The sequence below is a fragment of the Diplotaxodon limnothrissa genome, linkage group LG15 (assembly GCF_057381915.1).
Source record: "Diplotaxodon limnothrissa isolate DT_005_m linkage group LG15, D_limnothrissa_male_GT1.1, whole genome shotgun sequence".
NCBI lineage: Eukaryota > Metazoa > Chordata > Actinopteri > Cichliformes > Cichlidae > Diplotaxodon > Diplotaxodon limnothrissa.
The window spans coordinates 16,512,819-16,527,494 of NC_140610.1; the positions used below are offsets into that span (position 1 = coordinate 16,512,819).

General features: G+C 42.1%; 2 protein-coding genes across 3 annotated transcripts; one reads left to right on the forward strand and one right to left on the reverse strand.

Moving 5' to 3' along the window:
• The first annotated feature begins 23 nt into the window (after positions 1-23).
• grcc10 (gene rich cluster, C10 gene) lies at positions 24-7,121 on the forward strand. The gene is made up of 4 exons (XM_085373198.1): positions 24-111; positions 539-592; positions 3,042-3,218; positions 6,899-7,121. The coding sequence occupies exons 1-4, from the start codon at positions 24-26 to the stop codon at positions 7,036-7,038; spliced, it is 459 nt and encodes a 152-aa protein (XP_085229324.1). The 3' UTR covers positions 7,039-7,121.
• Positions 7,122-8,170: 1,049 nt separating this feature from the next.
• LOC146617330 (uncharacterized) lies at positions 8,171-14,389 on the reverse strand. 2 transcript variants are annotated; one of them, XM_085373355.1, is made up of 11 exons: positions 14,350-14,389; positions 12,197-12,670; positions 11,478-11,551; positions 10,630-11,198; positions 10,462-10,549; positions 10,281-10,356; positions 10,160-10,196; positions 9,757-9,853; positions 9,540-9,656; positions 8,381-8,440; positions 8,171-8,260 (listed from the first exon to the last, which is right to left on the reverse strand). In XM_085373355.1, exons 1-11 carry the CDS (start codon positions 14,387-14,389, stop codon positions 8,171-8,173), a joined length of 1,722 nt encoding a protein of 573 aa, XP_085229481.1. The 2 variants fall into 2 exon arrangements, with proteins under 2 accessions (XP_085229481.1, XP_085229480.1); XM_085373354.1 differs by having other exon boundaries at positions 14,332-14,389.
• Between the last annotated feature and the right edge of the window lie 287 nt (positions 14,390-14,676).

Here is a 14,676-nt window from a genome sequence, read left to right on the forward strand (position 1 = left end):
GTCGACGTCTACCTGAAAGCAGGATGGTGTGTCGCAAGAAGCCTCCAACAGTCCCCGTTTTACGACAGTTTCACAGTTCTGTTGCTAGCTTAGTGATTGTTTTCAGTAGAGGTGAGTTCCCCAAATGTTATACTGTTTTATGTTCATTTAGTTTGGTAAATAAATAAATGGATTTTTAGCTGCTGTTGCTGTTGATAACCGTCAAATTTTAAGCTACTGAAGCTACTGAATGAACGATCGGAGACAGATGCTAATCACCACATAACCACCACGTCTCCTTTATATATACGTGTCGTTGTGCTATTATTGCGGTTTCTATATTTTTTTTTATTGGTTTATCAAGCTAACAGTTATCATTATGTTATACATTAAAATATATTTCAATAAAACAAAGATGCTTCATATTCTTGAAGCTACCTCGATCTTCCTTTAATTTTCCTACTTTTATTATTACAAAATGTAAATGTTTTTAATTTTGTCTACATCAGTGCGTCTACAGTAGCTTTATTTTTTTCGTGGCTTTCTGTTTTCTCTGCAGACATGGCCACAGCTCCAGCACAGCAGCCCACTCTGACAGTTGAGCAGACCAGAGGTGAGAGGAACAGCTGGTTTATATATATAAAAGCTCCCGTTTCTACTTGTTTACTCTTCCCCAGGTGGTCCATATTGTTGCTGAATAAATACTGGGCAAGTACTCGTACGTTGCATTTGTAAGACCGAGACCTGTACTTGTCAGCAGGATTTTGGATTATCCAGGTAGCTTCAGGGTTAACCCTAGGTTTTCTGTACTACATAGGTGGTTCACTTTTTACCGAGGTAAGTCATCACGGTAATTTATGCTGTAGACTTAACCTGGAAGACCCGGGAGAACTCTGTGGGGAGAGTTGTAGGATGTAAAGTTTCTGTGTTTCCCTGATGAGCATCAGTAATAAATACAGATTTTTAGACACAACTTATTCCTTGTTTTCTGTGTTGGCAGCAAACAATTTTACAACAGCTTTTTGTTTTATGAGTAATAAATAGTAATATAAAATAAGTAGTAATATATAAACCTAAAACAGGACGGCTACACTGTCCTTAATGACCTCATATCAAATTTGTAGTAATCCTGTGTTTGAATTCTGTTTTTATATTTAATATTTACTTTCAAGCCCTTAAACAGCACTGAGTCTGCAGCTGAGAGAACAAAAACTTACATTTTTAAGAGCGGGTTATGTTCTGAGTTTAAGTTTAAAATCAACTGGAAGCGGCGTGATTCACTGATCCTTTTATTCACAGCACGTTTTAATTGCAACATAGATTGTATGCTGGTCTATGCTTGTGTGTGCAGCTTATTAATGTGTACCTTAGTAAAACCACTGAATGAAGCACAACCTGTGAGTCATATTATAACGGCAATGTGCATGATTAACTTGGTGATTTAGAAAATGTATAAAATGCTGTTATGCTTAATTCTAATCTTTTACTCTGGTGGTATTACAGCTACTAGAACACAGGACACACAAAGAATGCCTGTTCAATCAGTAATATGGTTTTAACTTTTATCTGCAATAAACTATGGCAATGTAAACATCTCCTTTATTCAGAATAATATTATTAATAATAGTATTAAGCTGTGGGACAGTAATCTTTAATATTCAAATGGATCCAGTTTAAAGTTTCAGAGCTCTAATGCACAGCCATCACCTTAGAAATAAACAGCAGGACTGAGAGCGCACTCAGTGTTAAAATAATCAACTGGAATGAAAATATTTATTTTACTGTTTTGTGTCCGAAATCTAAAGCTTTCATCCTAGACTTTTAATCACGCATTGATAGTTTCTGGATTAGGTGACACTCATAGGGATCATTTTGTGTGGAAGAAGAGTCATATGATCCGTGAAATGCCTCTTTTAGATTGGTTAGATGCAGCCAATACCACCCTTCTTGTGTTAACGCACAAGAGAAACCCTGGGTTAACTTATTGAGCTGATAACCAGCTTTGTGTGACCTTTTATCCTGATCGCCAGTGTTAGCATAAGAGAATCTAGATAACGGTAAAATAGCCTGGGTGTTGTGAACTTTTTTTGTAGTATAGGGCCCTGGAGTTGGATGGGGTGCACTTTCTTTGTTCATGAAAAGTAAGAAGAAGAATTAGTGATGGTGATTTTCAGGCTCCAGATTAGTTACTGTACTGCCATCCATCCTTCTTCTTCTGCTTATCCGGGACCTGCGGGGCAGCAGCCCAAGCAGAGAAGCCCAGACCTAGCTATCCCCGGCCACCACCTCCAGCTTATCCAGAGGAACACCAAACCAGGCCAGCTGAGACATATAATCTCTCCAGCGCGCCCTGGGTCTGCCCCGGGACCTCCTCCCGGTGAGACATGCTCAGAACACCCACGAGGAGCTCAGGAGGCATCCTTGTCAGATGCCCGAACCACCTCAACTGGCTCTTTCAATGTGGAGGAGCAGCGTCTCTACTGTGAGCCCCTCCCAGATGGCCGAGCTCCTCACCCTATCACTAAGGGAGAGGCTAGCCACCCTTTGGAGGAAACCCATTTCTGCCACTTGTATCTGCAATCTTGTTCTTTAGGTCACTACCCAAAGCTCGTGACCATAGATGAGGGTAGGGACGTAGATCGACCAGTAAATTAGGAGCATCACTTTTACACTCAGCTCTCTTCACCACAATGGACTGCTACAGCGTCTGCATCACTGCACCAATCCGTCTGTCGATCTCCCGCTCCCTTCTCCCTTCACGCGTGAACAAGACCCAGAGATACTTAAACTCCTCCACTCATCCCTGACCTGGAGTGGGCACTCTACCCTTTTCCAGCTGAGGACCATGGCCTCAAAATTTAGGGTGCTGAATCTCATTCCCACCGCTTCACACTCGGCTGCAAACTGTTCCAGTGCGAGCCAACAGAACCACATCACCTGCGAAAAGCAGAGCTGAGATTAATTAAGTTGATAATTTCTTCTAAAATGTGCAGCAATGTCAGGAAAAGGTTGGGTTTTTTTTACTTTGTGGAGCAGCTACTAAAAAAGCTTTTTTTTCACAGTGGTTTTGAGCGAGGTGATCCAGGCATTCTCAGTACCGGAGAATGCCGCACGGATGGAGGAGGCCAGAGAGAGCGCCTGCAACGACATGGGCAAGATGCTGCAGCTTGTGCTCCCTGTGGCCACCCAAATTCAACAAGAGGTTATCAAAGCCTACGGATTCAACAATGAGGGGGAAGGTGAGCTTTTTTGTATCTTAAAACTAAAAATGTGCTTGGTTTTGCTCTTCAAGTCAAGTCAAGTCAACTTTATTTGTCAATTCTGCCACATGTACAGGACATACAGAGAATAGAAATTTCGTTACTCTCAAACCCTAGATGAAATAGCAAATGAACATTTAAATATAAGAGAGTGATTAAAAAATGCAAATAAAATAATTAAAAAGTAAAAATTTAAATAAATACAATACAATTTTACGTATAACAAGAAAGCTATGCAATATACGATATACAATATTCAAGTAAGGGTAAATGACATTGAGTGTAAACCAGGCAGAGTAGTGCAAATAGGCAAATAGTGCAAATGGAGATTTAGTAATATACGGTAAGAGATAGTGTAACAACAAAGTCTTATGAGGTAATGGCAGTCCAATGCTCCACAAAGTGACTGGTAACTGGTGCAGGCCAGTGAGTGAGTCAGAGAGTGTGTGTGTGTGTGTGTGAGACAGAGTTCAGTGAGACCATGGAGGAGAAGAGGGGAGAGGGGGCAGAATCGGAAGGGAGTTAAGCTTCCTGACAGCCTGATGGATGAAGCTGTCCTTCAGTCTGCTGGACCTGGCCTGGAGACTCCGCAGTCTCCTCCCTGACGGCAGCAGCTTGAAGAAGCTTTGCATTGGGTGCGTGGGATCAGCCGCTATGCAAAGGGATTTTTTAGTGAGACGGGTGCTGTAAATGTCCTGGAGGGAGGGGAGAGAGACACCAATGATCCTCTCTGCAGCCCTCACTATGCGTTGGAGGGTTCTATGACAGGACGCATTGCAGGCTCCAAACCACACAGTGATGCAGCTCGACAGGATGCTCTCGATGGTGCCTCTGTAGAAAGTGTACATGATGGGGGCTGGTGCTCCTGTTCTTCTTAGTTTGCGGAGAAAGAAGAGACGCTGCTGTGATTTCTTGGCCAGTGCTGTGGTGTTGTATGTCCAGGAGAGATCCTCTGTGATGTGCACACCCAAGAACTTGGTGCTGCTCACTCTCTCCACAGACGCTCCGTCAATGGTCAGAGGAGCATGTTGGGTGTGCATTCTCCTGAAGTCCACAACAATCTCCTTCGTCTTCTCCACATTCAGAGAGAGATTGTTGTCAGCACACCACGTGGCCAGGCGTCTCACCTCACTTCTGTAGTCGGTCTCATCCCTGTTGCTAATGAGACCCACCACCGTTGTGTCGTCCGCAAACTTGATGAAGAGGTTGGAGCTATATGATGGAGTGCAGTCATGGGTCAGCAGAGTGAAGAGGAGGGGGCTCAGCACACATCCCTGCGGGGCCCCCGTGTTTAAAATGATGGTGCTGGATGTATTACTGCCGACCCGTACTGCTTGAGGTCTTCCGGTGAGGAAATCCAACAGCCAGTTGCACAGTGAGGTGTTGAGCCCCAGCTGGACCAGTTTTTGAGTGAGCTGTTGGGGGATTATAGTGTTGAATGCTGAACTGAAATCTATGAACAGCATTCGAACATATGAGTCTTTTTTGTCCAGGTGTGTGAGTGCTGAGTGGAGTGCAGTGGAGATGGCATCATCGGTTGAGCGGTTGGGCCGATACGCAAACTGGAAGGGATCCAGGGAGGGGGGCAGGACAGTCTTGATGTGTTGCATGACTAGTCGTTCGAAGCACTTCATCAGGATGTGAGTAAGTGCAACAGGACGATAGTCATTAAAGCAGGAGGGAGATGACTTTTTTGGAACCGGAATGATTGTGGTGGCTTTAAAACATGTGGGGACGACAGCCTGGATGAGTGATATGTTGAAGATGTCTGTGAAGACATCAGTGAGTTCCACTGCACAGTCTCTCAGTACACGACCAGGAATGTTGTCAGGACCCGGAGCTTTACGTGCATTGATCCTGCTGAGGGATCTCCTCACGCTGTCCGGGGACAGAGTCATCACCTGGTCACCAGGAGGGGGTGGGGTCTTCTGTGCAGTGGTGCTGTTTTGGACTTCAAAGCGAGCAAAGAAAGTATTCAGCTTGTTCAGCAGGGGGATAGTGCTATCACAGGTCTGTGGTGGGGGCTTGTAATCTGTGATGGTCTGAATGCCCCGCCACAGGCTCCGTGAGTCTCTGCTGTCTTTGAAGTGATGAGATATTTTCCTGGAGTACTGTCTCTTAGCCTCTCTGATGCCACGGGAAAGGTTGGCCCTAGCTGTTCTCAGGCTCGCCTCGTCTCCATCTCTGAAGGCAACATTCCTAGCTTTCAGCAGCCTGTAGACCTCTCCTGTCATCCATGGTTTTTGATTTGCCCGGACAGTTATGGTTTTCGTGACTGTTACATCCTCAATACACTTGTTGATGTAGGCAGTAACAGTCTCTGCGTACTCCTGGAGGTCAGTGGTGTTGTTATAGGTGGCAGCCTGCTCTTTGCTAGGTTAGAGAAAAAGTGCAAACAGTGTACTGTGAAAATAAGCAGCTCGCCCACTGCTGGCCTCCCATTTAGTTTTTGTAGAAAAAAAAATTATTGTAATCCCCCCGGTTTTGAGATGATTAGGGATGAACTCTGTCCAAAGAGCCAACCATAGTAGTAAGATTATCTGTGGAATTTTTTTCAGGACAGCAGGTTCCTTTCTCTGAGTTAAAGTACCAAGTGTAAGACATTATTCTCTGAAGGCTTAAAACAATAGAAACTACTCTAAAGTTCAAATAATTTTAAGACACCGTTCAGACTAGAACAAATGATCCCACCGGTGCTAATTAGTGTTGGCTGATATGACGCAGAGTACTCATATAATTTAATTTGGGTCTTAAATGTATGAATTGGACATTAAACTACTCAAAGAAGAACAAATAAATGCTTCATTTATAAATCATATTTGTTTCTCATCTAAACGTTTCTTACCGTTTTCTATCTCTAAAGACATCACCTTAAATCTCCCACACAATGCTGTTACAGAAACCAAACTTTGCAGGGTTGTAGTCACTTTAGATGTATACCAGTCACACATTGGAGAGATGTCTGATCAACTACCCGAGACATAAAGACAGTTATAACTAGGAGGCTTGCAACAGATTGCATAGCTCAGACAGAGGCTCGATGGAAAAATAATGAAATTGTTATGGGATTAGGTACAAAGACGGCAGCAGATGAGACCGCCTGAATCCACAGAGGAGCTTTAAGATGCAACAACAAAGCCAGACAGTGTCTTTAAAACACTTATATTCCACCTACTGAGTTCATTATTATCAAAACTAATATCATCCTCACTACAGTGTCACAAACATATGCACATCACTGTTTTTTATAGATACTAAATGACATATTTTAAATGGGCCTCAATTTTTAATCACACACAGGGAATTTTTTTAAATTAAACATGTCCAAAGTTTTAAATAATAAAATCAGTGTATGTATAAGTAATCCCTGGGAGCCCAAGGCTCGGGTTTAATGAGGTCAATTCAGGCACACAGCACAGATGCCCCGCCTACTTGTGGTTTAAATTTCCTGTCTGCAAGGTGCAGCCAATCAAAAGGGAGTTGCTTTAAAGGAAGACGAGTTGAAATAGAAATCTGTTCTAGGAGAATCCAAAAAAGTCAGTAACAAACTGTAATAGATCCCTTTCGATGGAAACTTCCAGTCTGTACTGGTTACAGGCTGCATGTCATTCTGGGGAGATGATATAATTTGTCATGCTGATCATCTGCTTCCCTTTCAGGTGTCCTTAAATTTGCCCGACTGGTCAAGATGTATGAAACCCAGGACCCAGAAATCGCAGCCATGTCTGCTAAACTGAAATCTCTTCTCCTACCGCCACTTTCAACACCACCTATAGGAGGCGCCATTCCAGCTTCATAGGAAATATTACTTCCATCCATTGTTCGCAAGGATACTTCCATTTAAACTTTGAAATACAGTGCAGTTATGAGCAGATCCAGCATGCCGTCAACAGTTCTGTCTTTATGTGGAGCGGTTATTGTTTAAAAACACTAAATATTCCAAGAAAGACAACACAACTTTTCCAGTTTAATCTCAAGTACCCTTGCTTAATTATTGCTTTTCTTTACGGTTCTGTATTTATTTGTCACATGTTACACCATGACCACTTTCTTAACCTTAATCATTTCCTTTGATGCCATGTTTTGTACCATTTTTATATGCTGTCAAATGTCTTTTTTGTTTAAATTAAAATGTTTTCTCTGAACCTGTGTGCATTGTTAATGCAGAAAATGTGCAAAAAAAACCCCAAAAAACCTCATTTCCATTTAAATGCTTTATTATTGCAGTTAATCTATATACCAGTGTTTACCATACTTTAAAAAAAAAAAAAAAACTAAAAAAAAAAACTTAAAAAAAAAACCTGAATCGATTACATGTATTTACATATATACATTTCATTAAAGGCAATTTTTCTTTTACATATAGGATTTGGGGTTAAAAGATCACTATTCCAGCATATAAAATCTGAATACATATCTACCTTATACAGCTCTTAGGCTTTGATGCATAAATACATATTGTGGCAGAAGAAGTTCAGGATAAAAATATTAGTCGAGATAAATAAAGTGACCCAGATTCTGGAACCTACACTACATTTCCAAAAGTGCTTTTTTTCCCCTTCACCAAGGCAAACTGTGCAAAACCAGTGCAGATGGCACCCAGTTTATGTGGAAGTAGTTCAGTGTGCAGTCTTTCTGGCATATTTAGATTTGTGTCTTGTGCACATTCATCGAGCCAGGTATTCAGATCCAGAATAACTTCTGTGCATGTTTAAGATTTTTTTTTTTTTTTTTAATGGCTCAGATAGTGAAATGCTATTTAGTTTCTTCCACTTGTTTCTGTGAAAAAGATTGTTCTGGTACCTAAACTTAAGTCATGGAGTCCAGTATTGCCAGCGTGTTTTAGTTTAGAGAGCTGAGCTCCGTCTTGTGTCTCCGTGGTTCAGCTCCTGATTCATAATTATAGAAATAAAAAACGAAGGCGGAAGACTTCACATCTCAAAGTGGCGGAAAATACTTTCGACATATCCCAAGACCCTCTGCCAGTCTGGTCCTTCTGCCTTCAGCATCTCCTCCACTGTCTGCCACATAGGATAAACAGGAAGTTTTAAAAAGCAGATAAAGAATAATAATGTTAAAGTTGAGCTATTTGTGTAAAACACACAAATCTGAGTTGAACAAGAAGAACAAAAATGTCTCACTAGTGTGGCAGAGATCCCGACACTCTCTCCTGTCTTAAAAGCAAGCTTCAGGTTTGCCTTCTGTAAAAATAAAGACACGTTTTGTATGAACATTTACAGACATGAATGTGTAAATGCAAATATACTTCATAGCCCTTATTTTTGCATTTTAGATGACAAGTAGGATTAAGATAGCACATATGGACTATTCAGGTTCCACATGTATAACCGCGTGTCTGTCACACAGAGAGCTGTAGGAGGGTCATAAAGGGCACCAAACCATCAGATGGACTTGTATCTACTCCTTTGTGTGAGAAGGAACAGAAGGAAACAGACTTCCAGCAACCCTTTGTATACGTTTCTCACCAAACTTACAGAGACCGAGACCATGGGGGTGATTTGAACGCCCGGCGTCCTTTAGTGGGACTCGTGTCCAGCACAACAAAGACCTATTGAGGCTCGCCATTTGCACCCAGTTCTCTTCAGAGATGAGAGTAGGTTCACACTGAGCACATGTGAAGGAGTGTGAAGATAAGGTAATGCTGCCAGTCATTGACTGGAGGTCTTCTCTGTGGGTCTGTGACTGTGCGGACAACCTTGTCCAGCTCTCTTCTCCACTGTTTCCTTCACATTTGTGAGACTATTCTGAAAGACACAGGAAACCTTCTCGTGGCGGCACATATGGTTGTGCCATCCTGAAGTAGCTGGACTAACTGTGCAACCTGAATAGGAACAATAGGTACTGTCTTATGCTACCAGTAGTGGCAAGGACATTAGAGAAAAGAGAAGAAGAAAAAAAAAAAAAGGTAACTAGAGAATAATTGGTCAAGCGAGAGCAATGTTGGCCACCACAATCATTCCCATTTGTGGGATCGGTCTTTTTGTTGCCTTTCCAGTCCACCTTGTGACTTAATTTGCACAGGAGGAGGTGAAATGGATTCACAGTGGTTTATGTTTCCTAACTGGACAGATTAATATCCCTGAAACTTTACAGACTTTGTGCTGTATTGTGTTAAGCATTGCACATTTGAGTTTACTATTCAAATTTAATCTGGTGTCTTTGGTATGTATTTGTATTTTATAGGTCATTTAATATTGTGCTTAACTGTCCGGGGACAGCAGATGGAAATTAAAGAGTGCTTTCTTTTCTCTCGTGAGATCATTGCGTTTTGAGTTTTACCTTATCAGCTGGGTTCAGGCTGTCATAGGGGATGAGAGTTGGTAAATAGGTGTGATAAACAGCACAGAACGCCAAACCATCTTCCCAGCTGCTGCTGAAGTTGGTGATCTCAATATTCTGCCACAAAACATTATTTGCAATTTGTCTGAATTTAACTTGTTACAAAGAGTCACATGACTTCATATAGCTCAGCAATGCTCAAGTTCTCTTCTCTGACCTTATAACCTTGAGTGCGAGTTTGGCACCAGCGCAGCAGGGAGTTTCTCCTGGAGCCACCATGGCGCCTCAGCAGAGCACTGAAACCATCCCGAGGTCTGAAGATGGAGAAACATTTTAACTGCGAATTGCTCATTCACTGCAAACTGTTTCAGTCATTTAACCTGAGAACACGAGTGAAAAAAAGTGTAATCGGACAAACACACAAATCGATTCTAAAGTCATACAAATATAAAAGTCATATGGGTCAGTTTTAACTGTTTTTGGCTCAAAGACTTGAAAAATGCCAATTGTATCAGTGTGTTTTTGGTTATTTTTCCACAAATGCTTGCCAACCTCTCTTTCCACACAAAGACATCAGCATCATCTTTACCAACAATATATGAGGTTTATCAGCCACTCACTTGAAGGAATCTGAGCTTTGTTCGTCATCCTGTTTTCCTGCATCACACAAATGCAGACACAGTTGTAATAAAACAAGATGCTATGGTTTGGTTAACGGTGATTCGGGAGACTGAAGCACACCTGTGTAAAAGCTCGACCAGCTGTCCTGCCTCTGTAAAATTCGGTCCATCCGCCTCCCTTTTGTCGGCTCTTCTTTCTGAAACAGTTAAGTAATGGCATATTTGACATTTCATTCGACATGGGATGACATCGATCATCTCAGTGTCTCCCAGTATATCACAATAGTGTAAACGTGTTATACCTTGCACAGTGGCAATGTTGTACTCGAGTTTTTTGAAGCCCCATTTGGATTTAAAGAGTCTGTTGGAAGCGGGAGACGAGAGAGACTCCTAAGAAGACAACAATTTTGTGTTGGATTAGATTTTGTCACAACAAGGAGACCACAGTTTGAGCTTTTATGCAGACTCACCAGGATCTCTCAGAGAGCATCACAATCTTTCTGGGATCTTTCTGTCCACGTCCGTCACCTTTCTTCTTCTCCAGGGCAGTCAAACTGCGAATGTATGCCTCTGCCACCCCTTTCCCTTTCAGCTGCACATTTTCTGATTCCCTCGTCTCCTCAGGATCACAGCCTTTTTCTGTAGCATCCACCTCTTGATTTGTTTCATGAGCTTCTGTCCCTGCTTCAGCTTCCTCTGTAACTTCAAGCATTTCCTCCTGCTGCTCCTCAGAGTCTGGTTTATCTGCATCTTTATACGTTTGACCTCTGAGGGCATCGAGCTCGGCTCGATCCTGCTGCTGCTGCTTCTCCAGTTCAGCCAGTTTGCAGCAGGCGTCTTTGTGTTCAGCTTTGAGCCTCTCTAGCTCTCGGTCCGTATCCTGCTGTTTGCTGAGGGCCTGTGCCAGCTGCTCCTTTACAGTCCTGTGGCTCTCCTGGAGTGAACCCAGAGCCTGCTCTGACTCAACCCGGAGCCGGTCGGCAACAGACACAGCGACCTGTAGGTCACACTGGAACTGCTGCCACTCCAACCTCTCTGTCTGAGGAACAAAGAAACACTGTAATTCCACGTTAAGGCTTGCTCTCCATTTGTCATTACTACATAAATATCTGTCTACTAGTCAGTACCGTGTGACTGAATTTAAGTCTGACCAGAGCTGTTGGAATATGAATGTTGCAATGATGTCACATGACATTTAAAACAGAAATAAGTGCACAGAATTAGACAAATGCAGTACTAAATGCTGCATGAAAACACAGCTCTGAATGCTAAATAATTAGCAAGCTCACTGTCTGCAACCTGTAGACCAACAACTCACCCTGAGTGTCTCCTTCAGGGTCTCCACCTCTTCAACCAGCTCTTCTCTTTCTGCTATCAAATGCCGAAGCAGCTCTGACACACGAGTTAGAAAACAAAACAACCATATCACAAAACTGTCCCTTTAAGTTACTGCATATTATGCTGCTGTTAATAATCAATTTTCCACATGACACTTAGTAGGTGATGATGATATTTAAACCACTTATAACTATGATGGATAGCTCCTGGAGTCATACCATTTTTTTTTTTTGGCCATATTCCACGTTTGAGTTTCAGTTCCATATTTTATCCTGGGACTAGGTTTTTCTTTTTAAGTCAGCTTTTTCTGATTTGCTGCTTTTTATAAACACAAGGTTTTAACAGTAGGTAGGTGGGGCCTTTGTGCTTACATACCATTGTGCTGGAGAAGACCATATTGAGGATATTGCATCTCTTTAATATCATACAGATATAGAAGTGGAGAAAAAAAAACTGCCTGAAAACAAGTGTTGGGAGGAGTGTGAAGCCTGAGCTTTTTTGATCCTTCGCATGCAGATTTCATTATTTGAAACTTTTTCCACGTTTATTATGAGCACGTACTTCTTTAACAATATATATGTAATCTTTAACTACAAAGACTTTCTGCTTCCTTTCTCATCACCACACATCTCTGATGTGTCAGTGACAGCACACTTAAAAAAAACAAACAAACAAAACAGGTGATGACAGAGGGCATACCTACTGCTCCTGTGGTAATATCAGTGCTGGGTGTTAGGCCCAGTGAGGCCCTGTAGTGCTCCATTAGACTGAGTAAAACCAAGGTCATCTCCTCTCCAGCTCTCTCTGCTGTAGCCTGTGGCTCCAGCCCGCTGTCTCTCTCATTCGAACAAGGCTCTGAAGGCGAACCTCTGGACAAAGGCAGCGGTACTGGAGTGGCCGGACTGCCCACCGCTGCCTCATTTCTCGCTGCTGCATCGCTCACATTTGTCTCTAAGGCAGCGACGCTGTCAACGCTGATTACAGCCCATTCTGAGGGAGCCGACAGCCGCTGTGTCCACTCTGTGAATGGAGAGGTGGTGGAGGGGGTGGTGCTGCCAGCTGCTGGAGGAGTTTGTGCCTTATCAGAGGAAGCTGCAGAGGATAAGGCCATGACAGTCAGCTCTGCCTGTGAGGGTGTGGTAGGAGGCGTTTGGAAGAAATCTAAAGGAGAACCTGAGAGGAGGGAAATAAATAGGTAAAGGAGAAAAATGGCACTGTCCTGAAATCTGTTGAAAAATGTGCCGATTGCAAAGCCACCCCTCTTCTTTTCCTCACTGCAGATGTAAGCCTCGCTGCCTGCTTCCTTATTTACTATCCTCGGCAGACTGATGCAGCAAAAAACCTCCCCTGCCAATATCTTGGCTGGCAAATGCAGGCTGTTCCCCCATGTGGCAAGATCCAGGAAGAGAGATAATTTTTACCCTGATCATAGAGCTGCTCCTCACTGCAGCCAAAATGTGACTATATTATAAAGAGCTGCAGAAAAAAAACAAACCAAAAAAACAAACCAAAATATAAACACATTAAAAAAAAAATCTATAAAAAGACACCTTGAGAGCAGAATGATGATTTTGCTAATGCATTATTAGCATTTTAGTTATGTGTCAAATCAGGAAATATCCACTAGTGTGTCATCTGTTGCTGATAACTAATGTTAGAGCTACTGGATTTCTCTGTGATGTTGATATTATCCTGTTTATGGTGTGGAAATTTTGGCAGGCTACATGGATCTTCGCCTCCTTTGACTCTGATCTTTTTAAGCTTTCCCCTCCTTGTCCTTGTGTTGTGCTGCAGGATTCTGCAGACTCATCATTTCCCTGGCAGCAGCATGATGTAGTCTGCTCAGCTACCATGGGGAAGCTATTCTCATCCTCTAGCATGAGCTGAATTCCTGCATACCGACAGCCAAGAGACAAAAAGACTAGACCTATAAAGTTGTAAAGTCAAATTTCACACATTAGCTCAGCCAAATGTGACACTTTGAATTCAAGGATACTGAAGGGCTGAAGAAGCTAAAACTCTGATCCCAACTTTTACTGAATCTTACTGGATGTGGTTTCTATTTCACTGTCATGCTGATTCATCATTTTGTTTGCTGAAATATGGTTTTTGATCATACAGGGCCCGACACCAGAATTTAGTTTGGTTTGAAAAGAGTGAGTCTATAAAATGCAAAGCATCCTCACTGACACATTTACATTTTTTTTTTGTAAGTGGTTGTCCTTAAATTAGTATTTATTTTGAGTTTACTAAAACAGTTCCAAACACATTTTCTGCTGCTTTAGACAAAACATTGAGCTTTGGTTAAAATAATAACTATAAATAAATTAAAATGGTTACTGGGGGAATATAATGGAACATTCTTTGTCTGATCTTTGTTTAACGGGAGTGTTAAAACCTGTTATAGTGAGTGAATGGCACAGAAAATGAACTCCTTCATGCAAATGTCTCCATAAGCGTTCACTTTCTGTAGTCACCCTGTTTTCATCCTTTGGTAATGTGGAAGCACAACAAGCACAAATGTTTTGATTGACGCCCTCTTCAGTGCGAGAGCCCCAGCTGCCGTGCTGTCTCACAAAGTAAAAGTAACCGACTGTCTTTCTCGTGCCGTCTCTTTGACAGTTTATTTTTCACACTTGGAAATACAGAGGAGACAAAGAGATGAAGTGGAGCTGACAGTTTCCTGGACCTGTCGTACCAACAGTCTAAAAATAGTCAGACTTAGAAATAATGATCAGAAGAAACAAGACAGTTACAAAAAAATAAAATACAAAGCCTGAAACTTATACACAGTATTTTATAAATAATTTCTCTAATGTGTTTTGAAATTGGACTATTGGATGCTGAGTTACCTGTAGGGACATGGCTGTCTTTGTCATTGTGGTTACCCATGATCCAGCAGGGGTGGATATCTTGATAGGCTATCCCAACTGCCCTCACTGTGTCCTGCTTTGTGAGGCTCTCTGTTGACTGGCCAAAAATAAATAAACACGGTTTTCATGAGTATGACTCAGTCCTGACCATTTGATGAGCACAACAACAGAAGTCCAGGAATTCTAGTCCCAAGCCCTTTAGTAACAGTTTCCAAAAACTACAGAAGCTATTACATTTGTCCAATAAAACTAGCCTCCAGTAAATTTGCCTTTGCATAGCTTTCATTATCCTGGTCAGCTGGCTAA